This window comes from Mytilus edulis, chromosome 10 (assembly GCF_963676685.1).
Source record: "Mytilus edulis chromosome 10, xbMytEdul2.2, whole genome shotgun sequence".
In the NCBI taxonomy this organism is placed as follows: domain Eukaryota; kingdom Metazoa; phylum Mollusca; class Bivalvia; order Mytilida; family Mytilidae; genus Mytilus; species Mytilus edulis.
This window is the reverse complement of record NC_092353.1, coordinates 15,732,094-15,754,124: the sequence shown is the minus strand read 5'-3', so window position 1 is coordinate 15,754,124 and position 22,031 is coordinate 15,732,094. Positions and strand designations below refer to the sequence as shown.

Here is a 22,031-nt window from a genome sequence, read left to right as displayed (position 1 = left end):
AATAATTATATCATTACTGGCAATATCATAGTGGTAACTGTCCCAAATTGACATAACAATTACAAAATTTGCAATTCCAGAAAAAAATGGCAATAAGTGGTTTTATTTAGCAAAAGTAAGTTGTAAATAAACAAGGATTCAGTTCATAAAACTCAGGCTAATTGGTCTTTTTAATATCGTATAAATGAAAATATTTATATGTAGAGCACTATATTCTGAGATATCCAAATACAATCAACCACTATATCATCATGTCAAGCACATCAAATAGCAAAAGCAGATCCAGACAGGGTTGGCAAAGTATTACCCACCCGGGAATTCCCAGGCGGGAAAACCCGGGTTTTCCCGGGCTGGGCAATACTCCCAGAAATGGGTAATAGTGGGCATTACTGGGCAATATGATTTTTTAAGCTTATTTTAACACAAAATAGTAAAGACTTGTTATAGTTTCATAGTATAACAGCTAAATATATACTTTTTATACAGATAACCATTGACAGTCATTTCTAGAAAATTCAATTTCATTCTCTTCTCTATTAATTTTATATGTGGGCAGAATACAAGATTTGCACATTTAAAGATACCTATTAATAACCAAGTATTGTTTCAATAATCCAAACTTTGAAAAATACATTTTATTGCAGTGTTTAAGTGAATTGCTAATTTTAATTGTTATACATTCATAATGCTAAATAAACACCCTACAGGGTCATGTCATTAACACTTAAAAAATTGAAAGGACTGATTATTGTTACATAAACAAATCTGTGTTCTAATCTGAATAATTACTTATTAATTAGTGACAGTACATATACATTATTTAAATGTGATGTTTCTTTAATACATGTAATTGTTAATTCTTAATAGGAGCTATATTCATTTGAAAAAAAATGATTTATTTGCTTTCTATTTACAGTTTGCCAATCTAGACAAATGCTTAACAAACAAAATAGGGTATAAATATCTTATTAAATGTATTGCATTTGTGTTTATCACTGAATCTTCTTTAAAATTCAGACAAATATTTTATATTACCCAGTATTGCCCAGTATTACCCACTAAAACCCAGTAAAACCCGGGTTTTCCCAGTATTTCCCACTGGGCAGGGCAATACTCATAAAACCCGGGTTTTTGCCAACCCTGGATCCAGAGCATGCATGTTGATCACTGCAATTCCTGGACCTGCCCTTGATAAAGGTTGTCACATTGGGTTAAAAAATAGTTATACAAATAACCAGGATCCCCAACTATTATACTACACAAACACTACATTGGTTCATAGTAAACTAATTGTTTCAGGTATTTCATAAAAAATTAGTTTTCTTTAACTTTCTTTATGTAAACATAAAATAAATTTATGAAGAAGAAAGTTTGAAAAGTAACTTTATGTTCACAACTTATTAATTTTCTTGAGATAAAATTACTGCATTAAATACGACTTTTAAAGCATTATACATAATTTAAAGAAAAATGCAAATAAAGATATCAACCTGTAGATTTCTGACAGCATGTCAGAATCAGACAAATGAATATTCATAAAAAATCAATTTAACCTCTCAAATTCGCCTATCAAAATTTTATGTTCATGTTAATAAAACCAAGGGAAGGAACTCTACATTTACTAAATACAAAGTCTACAATGTGTGGTTTTCAAATAAAACAAAAATCTCTATTCAAACAGTGGGTACATGCAGGCTTGCAGCACACCCTAAAATGTGCCTATTAACGTTCATGCTTCTACTTTCAATGTGACCACCCTAGACTCTACTCTTTTAATTGTTTAATTAAATTACATGCTAGAAAACAAAATACCTCTTTTGTGCCAATAAAAACCTAATATTGTAAATAAAGAAACTTAAATATAAAACTGAATTTTCTACAAATCATTTTTTTTTTCAACACAAATGTTTTAGTCAATTCTAAATCAACACAGGAAAAAAATATTTCACATTATTATCAACTACAATCAAAAACTGAATTACTTTATGAAATGAAAAACGAATTCTTAATTGAAACTGAGCAAAAATAATCTAGAGAAATGAAAATATAAACCAAACATAATTCAAACAAATTTTATTTACAGTAACGAAACATTAAAGGTTTTAACACACAACAAACTGTACACAAGTAAAAACACAGTTAAAAATGTGAATCCTTGCCTGACAACCTGTGAAGCGTCGCTTGCACTCTTTACCCTACGAGGAGTTTCCCCATCTTTAGCCTGCGAACTTAGCTGGAAATATTTGTCAAGCACCTGGCTAGCGGGCACAAATGGATCATTGTTCGAAGAAGATACAAAACTCCTGTATGATACATGCAACATGTGCAGAGTGAAAAAGGTGCAACTGTGAGATTAATATGATTAAGAAAAAAGTTATTTTTAGTAACATGTTTAATTGATACTTTTCAGGTAGGCATATTAATTGATGCTTTTTTGCAAAGTCAACATCAAATGTATTTCCTTATGCATTCTCTAAACATATTGCATTTAAAACACAAATCTGCTAAACCATAGAGGTGATAAATATGCAAGCAAATATTTTAATGAACATGGATTCAGCAAATGTATATGAAGTGCCTTTATTTCAATCAATTCTAAAACTAAACTGTAGTGCCACAATTGTCTCTTACTCTTGAGCAATTTATTAATTCAAAAAACATTTTGTTTGTAAAAGCAAAGTATACAAAGGTAAATAAGGCAAATTTATTATAATCAAAACATCTGTTTTTAAATTATTTTGAAAAAACATCCATAATGGCTAAAGTAAAGGATAATGTTGAATTTCCTCATGGGAAATTTTCTTATGTACTACAACTTTTATTGAAGGATCAATTTATTCTACTATTTATCAATTGAAGATTTGTTAAATTTTAACAAATTTTAACTACTATGATAAATATTGCAAATCAAAATGGGATAATACAATAGAATATTTATGCAAATGAAAAAACACTGGTTTAAATTGTTGGTACAGAAAATAAAAATTACTGCTTTTTCTGATTATATATACATTAATAGTGATGAAAGACATGATTACAAACATAGGAAATATTTCAAATTTGAAAACAACAGCGAATAAAAATCAATCCAATGATACTAGATGATCTATAAATGAGCTGCTTGAACATACAATACACAACTTTCTATGCCACAGCATTTCATCAGCAAATTATATATGATGATATTACAGGTTATATTTCAAGCATAAACTTTACCAGACAAATTAATTTTGTGTTAAATATTTGTAATCACATCTTGAAAATAAAGTAAAGTGAAAATAAACAAGTTTAAAGAATAAAGTTTTTTTCAGAAACCATGGTACACTGCACATTCTGAATTGTTGATAAGTTTTAACATTAAAAGTTTGTAAAATTGTAAATTTCAGGTACATTTTTTCATTTCAAGAAGAGGTTAAGGCAGAAAGGGGCTGTTATATATCATTTTATTCTGGTATCACCTAAGTTGAACAAAGGTATACAGAAAAAAACTTATTAATTCACATTACATTGCATTGTACATTTGTGGAGGAAGTTCCAAGTAGTGCTGTTTAGGAGGTCATTTAATAGAATCTGTGAATAGGAACTAAAAAGTCTACAGAGTTGCTTTTTCTAAACTAAACCCAGGGATAAAAACAAATCTCCATGTTTCAATGATACAAATCAATACCATGTCTTCACTTGAATTGTAACCAAATAACAAATATTTAATAGCTTTTCTTTAAGCAGATTCTGTTTTAGTTGGGTTTTTTTTTGTGAGGCGATATAAATTTTCATTTTCAGCAATGAAACCAAATTTTTAAAAAATCTATGAATTTGACAATTACAGTACACATGTACTATGTTTTCTAAAGTGAAAGTGCAGTTTATATAATAGTGACGTAATATTACAAATATATTCGAAACATCAAATACTGAAATATAACCATTAAAATAATAAAATGATGGCAACCTTTCACCAATGGAACAAGGGAGATAATTTACATACTGTAATGGAATGGACTCTGGGATCCAGCCTGTTAAACACTGTACAATACTGCAGTCACCAAATTCACTGCTGCTACTACCTCCAGCATAACTATAAGTTAATATAAAATTAATTAGGATTAAAAAAAAAATCAAGATCATGCTATAGAATTTATAGATAATAATTAAGTTTATACTAGTTACACAGTCCAATAGAATGGTTGCATTGTAATGGGTGATTTCAGGAATGAAATATTCTTGTAGATTTTTTTTAGCATAGCTATCTGAATTATTTTTTCTTTGAATCTTGTTTTCTACTGATTTCTCATAGGAAAAAGACATGATGGTTCATAGGATAAACAATTCTAAGAGTATTTCACTTATATAAGTACTATCTGTATATGCAATAAATATAAAAAGTGATCAAAACTTTATTTCCAAGTATACATACTCTAATGAAGCAATTTTAATTAAAGCTTTGGTAAGTAACATCGGCCATAGTTCATGACTCATAGTCGTTGCTGGCAGAAGAAGACGATCATTTTCATCTAAGGGCAGTGAGTCGTCAACTGTTAGTTTTCTCCAACATCCCTAAAAATATACAAAAAGGGATATTCATACAAAAAAAAACATGCACAGGTTATTTATATATAAAATGCCTGTCTTTTCAATTCTTTTAATACAATTTAATATTGTTCTATCAGAAAAAATATCCTTTGTATAATTTAGATACTGCATATTTAGTTTAAAGGTTACATTTCAAACATCAAATGAAACAATCATAGTAATAAAACAATGCTAACAGAAAAACCATTCAACTAAACTGAAGGTAATATGATAATTATCAAGGTGATCTATTTCAAATTTATACCAAATGACTTTTCAATAATATTTGATAGACAATTTCTTTCTTCTTGTAAAGCTAGCAAAGATCATTTACCTTTAACTGTGTAATTTTATATTTCATCATCAGAACATGCAGATTATAATCATCTCACAACAAATATGCAGATAAAATAGCTCTCTTATAACCTACATGGAATCATACATTTGTATTAGGTTCAACTGTTGATATGTGATACAGTTGAAAACAACATTTGACTAATCTGGTAATATACTAACCATCCAATATAACTTGACAACATATTTTCCATAGGCACTGTATTGTGGTACATGTGGGCCTTTCTGTGGTTTACTGGTATAAATATGCTCCCATGGTCTCCATGTGTGGGCCAGGGCCTCCATAGGAATAGCAGGGTCTACAGATTCTGTTGGAGGGTTTTGAGTGAGACTCATCTCCCACAAAGCTGATACTTGACTAATGATATATCTCATCAACTGAAATGAAAAACAATGTCTATTAATATGACTTCCGAACTGTTTTGATGTATACTATAAGGAAAGACTGTATTTTTAGTATGTTTGCGATGATTTATGTTTGCTGATTTTTACCATTCACTATAGTGTAAAATTATGCAATTTCAAAAATAAGAGAATTTAACAGAAATATTTACTGAAGGATGGAACATTACTACCTTAAACGTTTGATGGTACATATATGGCACAGTCCTGAAATTATTATGGGTTTCGTCATCTCATATGAGATACAAAAAAAACCAGTTTGAAAACATTGTGATGATATTTTGAAGGCCATATAGTGACCTAAAGTTGTTTACTCATTTGGTCTCTAGTGGTAAGTTATCTCATTGGCAATCATAACATATATCTTCTTATTTTTATTGCAACAAGAATGTGTCCATAGTACACGGATGCCCAACTCCCACTATCATTTTCTATGTTCAGTAGGGAACATGTGTACTAAGTTTCAAATTGATGTAACTTTAACTTCATCAAAAACTACCTTGACCAAAAACTTCAACCTGAACTTTGCACTATCATTTTCTATGTTCAGTGGATCATGAAATTGGGGTCAAAACTATAATTTGGCATTGAAATTAGAAAGATCATATCATGGGGAACATGTGTATTAAGTTTGAAGTTGATTGGACTTCAGCTTCATCAAAAACTACCTCGACCAAAAACTTTAACCGGACGGACGAACGGAGGCACAGACGGACGGACGGACGAACGGAGGCACAGACCAGAAAACATAATGCCCCTCTACTATTGTAGGTGGGGCATAACAAAAACATTAAAAGCATCAATAATACTTTACCTCACTTTCATGTATATGTTCATTTGCCTTTATAAGATCAAAGGAGGCCATTCCATCTGGGTCTACCACTACTGGGGTCTACAAAATTACAATGCAATGATGTTAAATACTAAATATATATAATGATATGTTTCATAGTTGTAAAAGTTAGTTCAAATACATGTGTTTTGCAATCAAATAATCATGTGTTTTTTTTAGAAAATATCAGTGTTGACTGGCTAGTGATTACAGTAGTAACTACCTAGACCACTTGGCCACCAAGGCACCCACACAGTATGTATTGTGTTGATCAAGAGATTCAGTGTTGACTGGCTAGTGATTACAGTAGTAACTACCTAGACCACTTGGCCACCAAGGTCGCCACACAGTATGTATTGTGTTGATCAAGAGATTCAGTGTTAACTGGCTAGTGATTACAGTAGTAACTACCTAGACCACTTGGCCACCGAGACCCCCACACAGTATGTATTGTGTTGATCAAGAGATTCAGTGTTGACTGGCTAGTGATTACAGTAGTAACTACCTAGACCACTTGGCCACCGAGACCCCCACACAGTATGAATTGTGTTGATCAAGAGATTCAGTGTTACTAGCTGCACTGTGGAAGAAATCTCTAAGTTACAATAAGTCATTTTGTAGTATCAGTATTTTTTATGAGGCTACATGTACTTTTATGAGTTTAAGGACAACAGAAAAGATAATATTGTATGTACCATCAAAAAGATCATAGTGTATGTACCATCAAAAAGATCATAGTGTATGTACCATCAAAAAGATAATATTGTATGTACCATCAAAAAGATAATATTTTATGTACCATCAAAAAGATCATAGTGTATGTACCATCAAAAAGATCATAGTGTATGTACCATCAAAAAGATCATAGTGTATGTACCATCAAAAAGATCATAGTGTATGTACCATCAAAAAGATCATAGTGTATGTACCATCAAAAAGATCATAGTGTATGTACCATCAAAAAGATCATAGTGTATGTACCATCAAAAAGATCATAGTGTATGTACCATCAAAAAGATCATAGTGTATGTACCATCAAAAAGATCATAGTGTATGTACCATCAAAAAGATCATAGTGTATGTACCATCAAAAAGATCATAGTGTATGTACCATCAAAAAGATCATAGTGTATGTACCATCAAAAAGATCATAGTGTATGTACCATCAAAAAGATAATAGTGTATGTACCATCAAAAAGATAATAGTGTATGTACCATCAAAAAGATAATAGTGTATGTACCATCAAAAAGATCATAGTGTATGTACCATCAAAAAGATCATAGTGTATGTACCATCAAAAAGATCATAGTGTATGTACCATCAAAAAGATCATAGTGTATGTACCATCAAAAATATCATAGTGTATGTACCATCAAAAAGATAATAGTGTATGTACCATCAAAATGATCATAGTGTATGTACCATCAAAAAGATCATAGTGTATGTACCATCAAAAAGATCATAGTGTATGTACCATCAAAAAGATAATATTGTATGTACCATCAAAAAGATCATAGTGTATGTACCATCAAAAAGATCATAGTGTATGTACCATCAAAAAGATCATAGTGTATGTACCATCAAAAAGATCATAGTGTATGTACCATCAAAAAGATCATAGTGTATGTACCATCAAAAAGATAATATTGTATGTACCATCAAAAAGATCATAGTGTATGTACCATCAAAAAGATCATAGTGTATGTACCATCAAAAAGATCATAGTGTATGTACCATCAAAAAGATCATAGTGTATGTACCATCAAAAAGATCATAGTGTATGTACCATCAAAAAGATCATAGTGTATGTACCATCAAAAAGATAATATTGTATGTACCATCAAAAAGATAATATTGTATGTACCATCAAAAAGATAATATTGTATGTACCATCAAAATGATCATAGTGTATGTACCATCAAAATGATCATAGTGTATGTACCATCAAAAAGATCATAGTGTATGTACCATCAAAAAGATAATATTGTATGTACCATCAAAAAGATCATAGTGTATGTACCATCAAAAAGATCATAGTGTATGTACCATCAAAAAGATAATAGTGTATGTACCATCAAAAAGATCACAGTGTATGTACCATCAAAAAGATCATAGTGTATGTACCATCAAAAAGATCATATTGTATGTACCATCAAAAAGATCATAGTGTATGTACCATCAAAAAGATCATATTGTATGTACCATCAAAAAGATCATATTGTATGTACCATCAAAAAGACAATAGTGTATGTACCATCAAAAAGATCATAGTGTATGTACCATCAAAAAGATCATAGTGTATGTACCATCAAAAAGATCATAGTGTATGTACCATCAAAAAGATCATATTGTATGTACCATCAAAAAGATCATAGTGTATGTACCATCAAAAAGATCATAGTGTATGTACCATCAAAAAGATCATAGTGTATGTACCATCAAAAAGATCATAGTGTATGTACCATCAAAAAGATCATAGTGTATGTACCATCAAAAAGATAATATTGTATGTACCATCAAAAAGATAATATTGTATGTACCATCAAAAAGATCATAGTGTATGTACCATCAAAAATATCATAGTGTATGTACCATCAAAAAGATCATAGTGTATGTACCATCAAAAAGATCATAGTGTATGTACCATCAAAAAGATCATATTGTATGTACCATCATAAAGATTTCAATAGAGTTAGATAATCCTTTCATTACCCATACATGACTATTACAGTTATAACATTCACTATACTATCCTTAAGGAACTTATGACTTGTGCAATTATTGTTTGAAAGTTTTTTTTGTAATCTGACAAAGTAGCTTAGATTATGATTTTACAATATGACTTTCAAATGTCTTAGCTAACAGCAGTTTAAAGTCCATAGAGAGAAGCAGCAATTTAGAAAATTATGACCTTTAAACAAGAACTCGTAAATTAATGCAAAATTCATATTATCTATCAAGATTGCTTTATAACCAACATTTAGTCTTTTAAAATGTCAATTATAGAGCTCTAGGTCTCATTTCATTGATCTAACTGTCAATTATAGAGCTCTAGGTCTCATTTTATTGAGCTAAACTGTCAGTTATAGAGCTCTAGGTCTCATTTTATTGAGCTAACTGTCAGTTATAGAGCTTTAGGTCTCATTTTATTGAGCTAACTGTCAGTTATAGAGCTCTAGGTCTCATTTTATTGAGCTAACTGTCAGTTATAGAGCTCGAGGTCTCATTTTATTGAGCTAACTGTCAGTTATAGAGCTCTAGGTCTCATTTTATTGAGCTAACTGTCAATTATAGAGCTCTAGGTCTCATTTTATTGAGCTAACTGTCAATTATAGAGCTCTAGGTCTCATTTTATTGAGCTAACTGTCAGTTATAGAGCTCTAGGTCTCATTTTATTGAGCTAACTGTCTATTATAGAACTCTAGGTCTCATTTTATTGAGCTAACTGTCAATTATAGAGCTCTAGGTCTCATTTTATTGAGCTTCAGTTATAGAGCTCTAGGTCTCATTTTATTGAGCTTCAGTTATAGAGCTCTAGGTCTCATTTTATTGAGCTAACTGTCAATTATAGAGCTCTAGGTCAGATTTTATTGAGCTAACTGTCAATTATAGAGCTCTAGGTCTCATTTTATTGAGCTAGCCGTTCATCATCAAACATAGAGCAGCAAATTCAACATGCTTTGTTTGATTGATATATACATCAATATTGGATTGATTTGAGAATAATAACAAATGATATTAAACTATCTTTTAAAAGTACATATTTTCAAAATACGAAAATTTTAATCAGATTTCATAATATGATGTATAGTTTTTTTTTTCTACGTGTATGAGTTGACCTGTGTTTGGATTATTATTAATTTTATACCACAACTGAGAATTTATGTTCTGCTTTAAAATCGGAGAAATTTTGTCATCATTGACTAGAAGGATAAAGACTATATATACTATATTTAAGTCAGTTTACCGAGTCTACCTTTTCTGCCATGAAATCAACAGCTCTAACCCATTTGGCGACCTTTAATGAAGATGGCATATCAATTTTTCCTTCAGGATCATCGAAAAGTTGAGATGCCTACAAATAAAATATCATGATGTCAAATTCAAGACCATTCAAAAAAGGTATATGTATCAAAAACATAGAATACAGAATGGTCCATATTAACACTGTTGATATTGGTTCTTATACATTATGTGGTGAGACATAAATAAACTATTGTTTGTCTGCATTAGACCAGGCATCAATCAGAATGTGTACTCAGCTTTGGGATTCAAACAAGTTCATCAAATGGAGCAGCAATAATTATTATCACAAAATCTTTTCAAAATAGAGTGGATTTCTTTATTTATCACCAACTTGCTAATAGAATGCTTTATCAAATATTCCAAATTTAATCATATATTAACTTATCCGGTTAAAAATCCCCCAAGCCTCTGAATGACTGATCATAAAAATCTATACATTATTCGAAACATATTTTATTCTAAGCTGAAATTAGAATATGTCTACAATCATAAATATTTAACGTTACCTTATAAACATGAATTTTTCATTATGATTAGACTAATTGTGAACTCTACCAGCAACTGAGTGAAATATAAAGCTTTATGCAATAGATCTTTAAAACGGAATCTTATTTGAAAACTATAAAGTTCTCTGACCATTTTACCAAAAATCTTTTGATTAAAATAGATTGTAAGTTATGAACAATTTAGTTTAACATACGATTGTTTTAACTATTAAGTTGTTTGTGAAAATGGTCACAGAAATAGTGTCTTTACTGGAAAATCATAAATGAATTTCTAAATTTTGCTTGAATTTTAAAGAATAAACTATACACACTAGTAATAAAACTGATGACTTGATAAATAGTTACTGAACAAAACAGCATGCAGCAAGGTTTAAAAAAATGGAATTTAAGGCAATTATTTTTTTCATTAATTTCTGTGTTTTTTTCAAAAAACACTCTCACACAATTAACTCTTACAAAAACATCAAAATTGACAAAAGAATAAAATTAATTAAAATAGCATGGTTATAAGTTACACAAGTCTTTAAAGTTGGGCTTTTTATAATGTTATTACGTACATTGACCTTTTGATAAAATCCAGCATATTATTATATAATTATGAAACGGATCATTTCAAATTATGAAATAGCAATAATTTAAGGAGGTAAATACAGCAACATGAATTCAGCATTTGAAAGCAAGTTTAGAAGCTTATTTGTTTGAGCTTGAGGTTTGGCTGCAGACATGTACATACATATTTGTCCATGGTAGTATAAATATATTAAGACATAGATCATATATATCACAACATCATTATATTAACGATTGAACGAACACAGAAAAGCTATCTTATTAGTCAACGTTATACTTACTGTCCCAAGCTGTTATAAAAGTGGAAGAACATGTTAGTATCAAATTAACATAGTATTTTATAAGTATCCAGATAAAATAGGAACCCTGCATTCCAATAATCAATCTGTATTGTGGCTCAACTATAAGGGCCATTCGTTTTGAGCTGTAAAATTTACTAAGCTACAAGTCTTGCTCTAGTTCTATTACTTTATAATATACTGGCCCTTCTACTGGAATCTTTTAGGTTTTAAAGCATGACAGTTCCTTTCTTCATTATCTGAACAGTAGAAAAGGAAGGAGGGAAAAACAAGGCCAATTTTAGACTTTTAGATCTAGAAAGATGTTCACTGTTATTTATAAAACAATTATTCAATTGTTTTCATGAACTTTATTTGTTAATAAGGAAAACTGTTCAAAGTAGCATGAACTTGTTTCATATCATTTACATTTGTGTATAAAATACACAGTTAATGTCTTGATGAATGTTCCTCAAGTTCCTAATAAAATAAAATTTTAATCAGGGGATACCATGGAAATGAATTTATAGGTGAAAACATTTTTAAACGGATTAAAATGAATAAAGCATTTAATTGCATTTTTTATTTTGTATTTAAAGACTAATAGAACTACTCTACCTTTTGGTAAGTTTTTCTCAGAGTTTTGCATCATGTATATATTGCCTATTTTTTAAGCTTTAGTTTTTCAAAGTTTGCTAGAATATCCTCATCTATCTATCATGAGTGGTAGATTATGCATAGATCATAGTTTTAATTTTTATTCAAGCTAGCCACAATAAACTCAATGACCATTGTAGTCAGGGGTCGAAATTAGCGCTGGTCCGGTACCAGTAGAATGTGCGTCGGACCAGTAGATTTTGTCAGCTGGTGGTCCGGCGGACCAGTAGAAATTTGTCGATAAAAATCACTGTTTGCATCGCAATCTCCATTTGTTTACAAAACAATTTACCTGTGAAATCAATTACACGGTACTGGGGGTATTACAATTGATCAAGTTAATTAATATCTGGGGTGAGCGTCCTTCACAACAATATAAAATGTGGAAATTTTTGGATGGAGTTAAACTGCTGGACAAAAAAATTAAAATAAGCGAAAATCAAAAGGAAAAATCTAAATATAGTATATGAAATTGATAAAAGGAAACAAAAATACCAAAAATCATGGAAAAAAGATCGTGAGTGGTTGAAATTTTTTTGGTCCTTGATCCTGATTTTGATCAAATCCTTGTTTTGATAAAAAAAAAATCATTGAGATTATGAAAGACTTTATCAGAATCATGACTATCCCTTTGTTCCAATCTTACTTATGTAAACGAAAACAAACATCTATCATTTATATTAGTGTTTGTCAAATGAATGTAATTTTTGCAGGACCAGGAGATTTGGAGCCAGACCAGTAGAGTTTTCAGTCCACTGGTCCGACTGGCCAGTACACAAAAAAGCTTAAATTCGACCCCTGATTGTAGTGTAAAGTTGCAAAACAATCCTTTGCAATGCTGTGCAAAAAAAAGAAGAAATAAGCTATCAATAATAACAAGATATAAATATGAATAGTTATATCAATATCAAAGTTGATCATTTCAAAATACAACAGAACAGAGTAGATTATTTATACAACTAACAAAATTTTTATCAGCAAAACATTTTTTTTTTATAAAGATCTTAAAAAACAGTGAATATAAGTGAATTATATATTTCATGTAATTGTATACATAATTATATATATCCTGCAATTTCATATTCACTCTTAAAAATAGAAAGTTAAAGATACCAAGTCATTTTCCATATTTTCCATAAAACATATTTTTCAACACTAAGAGCACAAAAAAATGATATACCATGATATAATTTATGGAGAGGTGAACACAAGATCATGCAAGTTTAATTACATTTCAATATCTACTCTTGTCACTCTGTTCTGTTGTTTTAAAAAATTAAAAATAAAGGTATAAGGAAAGGGTGCAAAGGATAATAGAAGGGAGATAACTATCTAACAGGATGTAACATACCACTGGTGACTTCCCTTTCTCTGTTTTTCCTCCTTTGCCATCCTACAAATCAAAGCTCTAAGAGTGCTTATATGAGCATGGTTTCTTCCAAATTTACACTCTTTGCTGGCCAAGATGTAACCCTCGGCTAGCAAAGATGAAATTTACAAGATGATAAGATATAAATGTGGATGGATAAAAAGGTACACGCATTTGTATATCAAGTAATAAAATATCAACTTCATATTTTGCTTTACCAAATAAAATATTAAAAAATCAAATAACCCTTAACAGCAGTGCCCCTCTTAAATGGTCCCTCTAGTCATTAGCCTTACCCATTTTTCTGCTGCAAGTTCAGATTCTGTCCATTCTGGCCATATTTTAACTTGTGGTCGAGTTGAATTAGTTCCCCCTGCACTGGCAGCTATCGAGGCAGCTCTAAAATAGAAAAATATCAAATGTCACTTTAGTGTGTAACTTGTTAAAGGGAAAGTCTAGAACCTGGAGTAGGTTTCACAAAAAAACTTACTATTTTGTGAAACTGACTTCTGACTTTTAGCTCATCAGTTACTTGATAACTAGGGGGAAAACACATACCTACTAGTGTCATCAATGATTCTAGGCCTTTACTTACAAAAAGTATTTATAGAATATAGTTCTTGGACTAACATTATTTGGAAGAATTTAATGAGTCCTTTCAAATATGACTGTTCTAATAGTATTTGAATTTGCTATTTATTTCAGTTTAAATAAGAAAGTACCTTGCCTATTTGTGTTTTTCTACCAGTTAGGTTCAAAATAAATTTAAAAAAAAAAAAAATCTTAGTCCATAATAAATATTTTATTTTAATAACAAAATTCCCATTTTATCTTAAAATGAATTTCGGCAATATTAATAAACATACAATATACCAGTGTAATATATATATCAAATCCAAATCATCATAAAAACATACATAAAAGCTTACTTTTTTCAAATTGAATTTACTTTATTGTATCGCATTCCATTTTCAATTAGATCAGAAACCAGAAATTTAAAATAAAAATACATCCTGAAAGGAAAGATTTAAACACACTACCTGACAGCTGCAATGTAAATTTATGTCCTCCTAACCCATTTTATGATGTTTCTACTTTGTCGTAAAATTAACGGAAACACAAAGAAATTTGCAGGTAAAACCTGATGATCGATATAAAATTAATTTTACCATCTATTAAATACAACAGGTAGAAAATCAATAGAGTATAACAAAGAATCAGGTAGACAACTTGATCATAATTACTGTGTAAGGAGATAATATTTACCCTTACCATATGGTCAAATCATAGGCTTTGTCCTAGATTCTTTAGTAATAAAACAAAAGTCTGGCTTTATATGTATAAAGCAGTACATCATATAAAAACATAATTATAGATTTGTGTAAATGAATAATATTTTTTTTTCGTTTTTACAGAAATCTGCATGATACATTTTTCATCCATTTTCGTAACATTTACCAAAAAACCATATCGTAGTGAAATGAATTTATTTATAAGAACCTATATTTCAATCAGATTTATAAAGTTTATCTTTTATCATTTCAATGATAAGGTGACACTCCATCATGTCCATTGAACACTTGATTATTAGATTTCTCAACCACTGCATGAGGTCCCAAACCAGATTGTCCAACCATGTAAGTGCAATTATATAAAACAACGGAGACAAAGTCAAGGGGAATTTTACTCAGACAAACAAATGCATTTCATTTGTAAACTCGATCAGATACTGAAAATTTTTCCAGAATTTCAAAAATCTGGAACTATTTTTTCAAGTTCAATGAATAAGGGTATGATATACATATCAAAGTGTAAAATATCCATTCACAGAGTGCTAATGACCAGAATGAACTAAAAACAATCTTATGAACATCAGGAGAAAATATTGTGGTTGGGCCCTTTATTTTTGTTGGAAATGTCTGTTGTGCTATTGCTATATTTTATGTTGTGGCAGGTTGGGAATCATGATGTAAAATGTTAGTCTTATGTTCCTGTACCTCTCTAGATACAAATGTAGGCCTGTCAATAATATTCTATCAGTTTCTTTGTTAACATGGTTAATGTCACAATGGGTATAAACTAGTTTGGGTTCTTTTTCTAAAATTTCTAGTTGATCTTAATTTCTGTGTGATAATTTTAGATGGGTTTTTCTCAGTCAAATAAAAAAAGAATGTAGACCGTCATGCACCTACAATAATGAGATATTGTTTTCATTTGGTGTACAAACTACTAGTTATTCAATTCTGAATTATTCACCATAGTTTAGTATTAGTAAGTTCTAAAGATTCTGAAATGGCTGATACAAACAAGTCTACTGCTACATGTAAGTATATCTAGATTCTTTCACCAACTTCTCTTAACTATAGATCTTACATACATGTACATGTAGGTGTAGACAATCACCTGCCGTTTACATATTCCTATTAGTACAATATTCAGAATCCAATCAATATTTGTAAATTTTGATAACATCATTAATAGCAAGATAATTTACAAAGACCCATAATAATCAATATTTTACCTGAAAATTACAGGTAACATTAATGAAGATAAAGTTAAATATAGATTGCAGATTAAAGAAGATCAAAGGAGTGTTTCATTAATGTATTTGTATAAAACCAATCATTATTACTGTAAAATTATTAATACAGAAAGTCTTTAAATTAAGGCTTAATGATTTAGTTTGGGGCAAACTTTTTTTCCTGTCAGAAAATGCATAGAAAATATCAACCATTATAGAGACAATAGTTCCTGTTTTTCTTTTATAAATGTTAAAAAAAAAAGCATTTGGATATTTCAATTTATTTTTTTAATTATTAAAGAATTGTTTGTTTTTTTGAAGTGGAGTGTAGCCAGTTGAAAGTTACTAGTACATTGTACTGTTAATTGATGCTGCTATGTGTGGATTTAAACATTGATTAAAGCGTTAAATTAAAGAATGACTTTAAAAGCATTCCCCCCCCAAAAAAAACCAAACTAGATGTTTCGAAAAATTTGAAAAATCTGCAATTTCAATAACACATGCGGACACAAACAAGATGCTAGTCTCACATATACTAAATCTCTCAAAATCTTAAGGCCTTAAAAAAAACCATATAACTGAGATTTTTGACAATTTATCAAAGTCCAAAGCCCGTAATTTTGACCAAAATAAGTGAAGCGGAACGAAACTCAAACTTGATCTGTAATTCATCATGGTTAACTCACATATCAAAAATCAGTGCAATATTTGAAAGCGTTTAGAAAATAAATCTGTATAATGGTTAATTGTAGCGGAATGACGGAATTATTAAAGGACAAGGGTACCTATATGTCCGCGACAACTTTGTTGCGGGGCCATAAAAAAAACCCACGAAATAAGGCAAACAAGAGTTGAGAGGAAATATATATGCTTCAATCTCTTATTTTAACAATTAAATTCCTATAAATATGAAAATTGTCAAGACTCAAGATCAAAGGAGATATTGTTTTTAAATAATAAAAAATGTATAACAATTAAATAAGCAAACTTAACATACATGTATAGTCTGTGGGAAAAGTTAAATAACAAAAATACTGAACTCTGATGAAAATTCAAAATGGAAAGTCTGTAATCCAATGGCAAAAAATGACAAAATCAAAAGCTCAAACACATCAAACAAATTAATAACAACTGTCATATTCCTTACTTTGTAAAGACATTTTCTTCAGTAGAACGGACTAGTAACAGAAAAATTCTATACTATACTATATTTCATTGTATGTCTACTGTCAAGAGGGGACATCAAAGTGTTTATTATGCAAGTATTAAGACAAAAGTATTGGATAACTTATTTGAATGTTGGACCCTTGGACAATCAAGGATGACAATCAATGCACCTGGACTGTGATTTTTCATAGATAATACTGTTTCTACTTCAATGTAAAGTTCAATGGACACAAGAGAATTTGAGAATTGAAATGGGGACTGTGGCAAAGAGACAAGTCACAACAACCTGACCAAAGAGAAGAAAACAGACAAAGGCCACCAATGGATTCTTTTTATGTAATAGTGGTCTCTGAATATAAATGTATAATAATATCATGCAAATTCTAGACTTACCGAATATCAAGTGAAACAGTCTTACCTCCATCACATTAAACATTCAATGGAGGAAAATCCATAACTCATATTGATAATTGTATAATATAAATTTGTATTCCAAAAACCAGTGAAGTGCACACCAACAAACTTTATAAACCAAAAAATCTAAATTTTGTGTCTAAAAATCCAGGAAAATTCTTACAAATTTTACCTCGCATTAGGACCACTAGATCTTGGAGTTCTCTTGTCTAATGTAACTGAAGAGCTTCCATAAGTAATAGAGCTAGCTCTGCTGCTCACACTTGGAGCAGGCATTTTATTATAAACTTAAATGTTATCTTCTGAAGTTTATATTCCGATACTATAATTATTTTCTGAAAAAATTATTATGAATTCTTTTTTTATTGATATCAATATAATTAACGATATATTCAATTATTACATTGGTTGCAATGAATTACATTGATTTCCCAGTTAGATAAATCCGATAATTTCACATGTGAAATAAACGTGGTTATTTCACTCTCTGACGTCATACAACAATAGGCGTTGTCAAGACGTCGATAACGTCGAAACAAAACATGCGTAGGAAAACCATATAGTTCCTTACATTTTCTACATTAATTTCATAAATATAAGCAATTTGACAATGTAATAAAAAGTATAACTAATCGCCGTATTTGAATATCAAAAATAAAACAACTTGTGACCGAACGCCGCTATGGATTAAACTCGTGCTGCGCACTCGTTTAATCCATGCGTCGTTCGGTCACGCGTTGTCTTATTTTTTATATTCAAATACGGCGATTAGTTATACTATAAGTCTTATAAAGATTGTAGTTTAATACCTAGTACTTTTGAAATCAAATTTAAGTGTTCATCTCTTTAAGTTATAACTTCAAAGTATTTATATATAATGCCTTTTTGTCATGAAATAATAGTAAACTAGTAATCATGGTAATATGGAAATATTTGCTTGCTTAACATGCTTAAAGCTTTTTTAATTAATAACTACATGTAATTCAATATATATTAACAGAATAAAGGTACATGTACTTGGACTACATGTACATGTACTTCAAGCTGTTATACCTCATATACATGTAAGTAAGAATTTTCATATTAAGACAGTAACAGACTGATGTAAGCAGTCTGCACAAAAAAATAATCCAACTACTCGTCTGAAGAGTAATATACTGAAATTTTTCTTATTGATCAAAACAAATAAATTTGCAAAATTTACTAGTCCCAATAAAACTTTACTAGTCATTTGCTAGTCCGAGGTATTGGCTAACAGTGCAGTCTGTGTAAGACATACTTGGACTTATATATTTACATGTTCATTTACTTTTTTAAACAAATTAAAAAATTGCTTTTGTTATTTGAAAAAACCAGTAACATGGCTAATAGTGATTTAATACATAGTTGTCTTTAGATATACAAAAAGAACAGGATTTAACCAAAAACAAGAAATCATTTCTGATGGAATAAATTCACAGTTCAGGGGAAATCTTGAGACATTATTGACTAAAAGTCCTCATGAAAAGAGACTTCATAAATAAAGTACACTTCATTTGAGAAATTTCTATCAATAAATGAGACAGTTGCCGAATCTCAAAACACTTTAATTTTATTATAATTTTATAACATATTCTGAATTTTGCATGGATTTTCATAGTATGGAGGATTCACACAATATCTTGCATATCATTGTACATGTATAAAATTTGGACCTGGTCCTGTTACAATTATTTTGTGCAACTTATCATTTAAAAAAAAACTTGTATTCTGCATGTAGGGCTATAGACTAGTCTACATATTTTTGACGTCTTAAAATGAAAGGCTTTTCATTATTTTTATCTTTGACACCTTAGCATCACAGAAAAAAAATAGCCTTTCAAGATGACATAATTATTTGGACTAATAGATCTTTAGACTATACTAAATGATCCTTTAACAATACATGTAGCTTACTCTTATCCTAACAGGTCAAAGGAATTCTACAAGGTATAGATACAGATACAGAAAACCGACACAAAACAGTAACATGTATGTACATACAGGGTCCCCTACTATCTGACTATACAGCAAATGAAGTCATTGACATTGAAGACCAAAAGACAGTACCAGAGGCATTGAAGGCTGATGTGCCAAGGAGTGTTTTCTTAAGACGAAACAGACCTTTAAACGCATTGTTGAACAAAATTCGCTTATTCGAACTATAGTTTGTATACTGTACTGATATGAGTCGGTTTTATTGTAAAAGGGGGGATTATGCAGCCATTTTGTATCCAATGACACTTTTGTTACTTGAGAAACACATGACTTACTCTCTAGGGGTTGCAGAACTGACTCGATTAGTTGATGCACCTTTCTTAGCACCTTTGGAAGCCATTACAATTGATTAATTGTCATTTGTGTCTTGATTAGGTGCGTAAAATACAGATTATAACCCCCTATACGTTGTCAGGTAGGTTTACCGGATGTAAACAACCAAGCAGGTGGCGCACTTTTTAGGGAGACCTCATTATTCCTTTGTTGTTTTTTTTTGTCGTATTTAAATTCTAAATTTTAATAATCGTCTTAAGCTTATGTGTTTGGTCTTTAAAATCGAACAACAGTGTGAACATTTGTCCCCATTTAAAAGAAGATTAAATTGGACGATCAAATAATCTCATAGCGACCCCCCTTTTTTTAATAGATTGCAAAACATTCACGAGCTTATCAAAGTTGCCGATTTATGATTTCAATACATTGAAAATGTTATATATCTGAAATTAATCAACATGTTGCATGTAATTTGTGATTGAGTACTGTTTTATTATGGTTTTAAAAAAGTAAAGGCAGGAAAGACCATAATCTTAAAAAACAAAAATCGGCTTAATAAATATATATTACACAAATATATGTGAGGACAATAGGAACCTTTGAATAGACTTATTAAGAAGGGATATAATTACGATATTGTTGTCAAGTCATTAAAGATTGCATATTTTGGCGTTAATATTGAGTCATTGATAAGGTCTTTGCATCGGAACTAAACACATTTATTCTAAAAACAGTTGTTGGCATGACACGGGTTATGTTCTTCTCATCATATGTTATGATGGTATGATACTAAACACCTAACGGGAAGGATTGTGCCTGATGTTCATATGATGAAATCATAATCTTTCAGTCAGTTTAGTTGAAGTCTGGAGCTGGCATGTCAGTTAACTGCTAGTAGTCTGTTGTTATTTATGAATTATTGTCATTTTGTTTATTTTCTTTGGTTACATCTTCTGACATCAGACTCGGATTTCTCTTGAACTGAATTTTAATGTGCGTATTGTTATGCGTTTACTTTACTACATTGGTTAGAGGTATAGGGGGAGGGTTGAGATCCCACAAACATGTTTAACCCCGCCGCATTTTTGCGCCTGTCCCAAGTCAGGAGCCTCTGGCCTTTGTTAGTCTTGTATTATTTTAATTTTAGTTTCTTGTGTACAATTTGGAAATTAGTGTGGCGTTCATTATCACTGGACTAGTGTATATTTGTTTGGGGGCCAGCTGAGGGACGCCTCCGGGTGCGGGAGTTTCTCGCTACATTGAAGACCTGTTGGTGACCCTCTGCTGTTGTTTTTTGTTTGGGCGGGTTGTTGTCTCTTTGACACATTCCCCATTTCCATTCTCAATTTTATAAAAAGTTGCCCAATGTATATCATTTACTTATCACAAAAACTAAACGCACGTGTTTGAATTTCCTTCAACAGTGACTTTAATTGGCAACACTTAAATTAATGGGTTAACGTCCAGTGGCAAATATGTTAAAGATTGCGATCAAATTCAACTAAGCCGTATTTATAAATATTAAAACTTATTCCAATTACCGGAGTGCGTCCATGAGATAAAAACTAAAATGAAAAATACAAGTTTACTGACAAGGCCACGGTCTCGGTCAAAGTAGAGATACGGTTTCAAAGGTATTCTATATAGAAACTGTAAGTACAAAAATCTTATCAAATTTTCGGCAATCAAAGTTTGCAAAATTAAACATTTAAAGTTTTTTTTTACCGTGTTTGACCGTGAATCCCTCCACACAGGTGCCACACAGACTCGTGGGGAATTGTCAATGTGTTTGCTGGGTCATGAAATTCAATTGAAAGATGAATAATTCTGTATGCTTAAAGTCGGAATGGGTTAACAGAGGGACATAACTTCATAGTTCACGGTCTGTGTTAACAATTATGGCTCATGAGAGCCTCCTTACTCTTCATTTGTGCAATCACAGACAACGCACATGACACAGATTATGAAATAAAGTCTAGTTCTCTTGATGATGTGCTAGATGGTGAGTGTGAGGGCAGTATTTCACATATTACGCTTCATTTGTAGGTACCTGGTAGAAAACATAGAGGAGCAACA

The 22,031-nt window shown here is 30.6% G+C and overlaps 1 protein-coding gene across 50 annotated transcripts in view; it reads right to left on the bottom strand.

The window, feature by feature from the left end:
• LOC139493503 (androglobin-like) overlaps positions 1–22,031 on the bottom strand; it is a 110,502-nt gene that overhangs the window by 39,412 nt on the left and 49,059 nt on the right. For 32 of the 50 annotated variants that reach the window (XM_071281948.1, XM_071281953.1, XM_071281961.1 and 29 more), the window contains 9 exons: positions 13,861–13,963; positions 13,547–13,588; positions 10,126–10,233; positions 6,140–6,217; positions 5,086–5,301; positions 4,415–4,554; positions 3,986–4,075; positions 2,160–2,303; positions 1,813–1,833 (listed from right to left, as the gene is read on the bottom strand). In XM_071281948.1, coding sequence (XP_071138049.1) covers positions 1,813–1,833; positions 2,160–2,303; positions 3,986–4,075; positions 4,415–4,554; positions 5,086–5,301; positions 6,140–6,217; positions 10,126–10,233; positions 13,547–13,588; positions 13,861–13,963 — 942 coding nt within the window. Of the gene's footprint in view, positions 1–1,812; positions 1,834–2,159; positions 2,304–3,985; positions 4,076–4,414; positions 4,555–5,085; positions 5,302–6,139; positions 6,218–10,125; positions 10,234–13,546; positions 13,589–13,860; positions 13,964–14,604; positions 14,680–17,838; positions 17,997–19,957; positions 20,136–22,031 lie in introns of those variants that run through there. The other 18 variants (XM_071281970.1, XM_071281935.1, XM_071281984.1 and 15 more) reach the window with 15 other exon arrangements.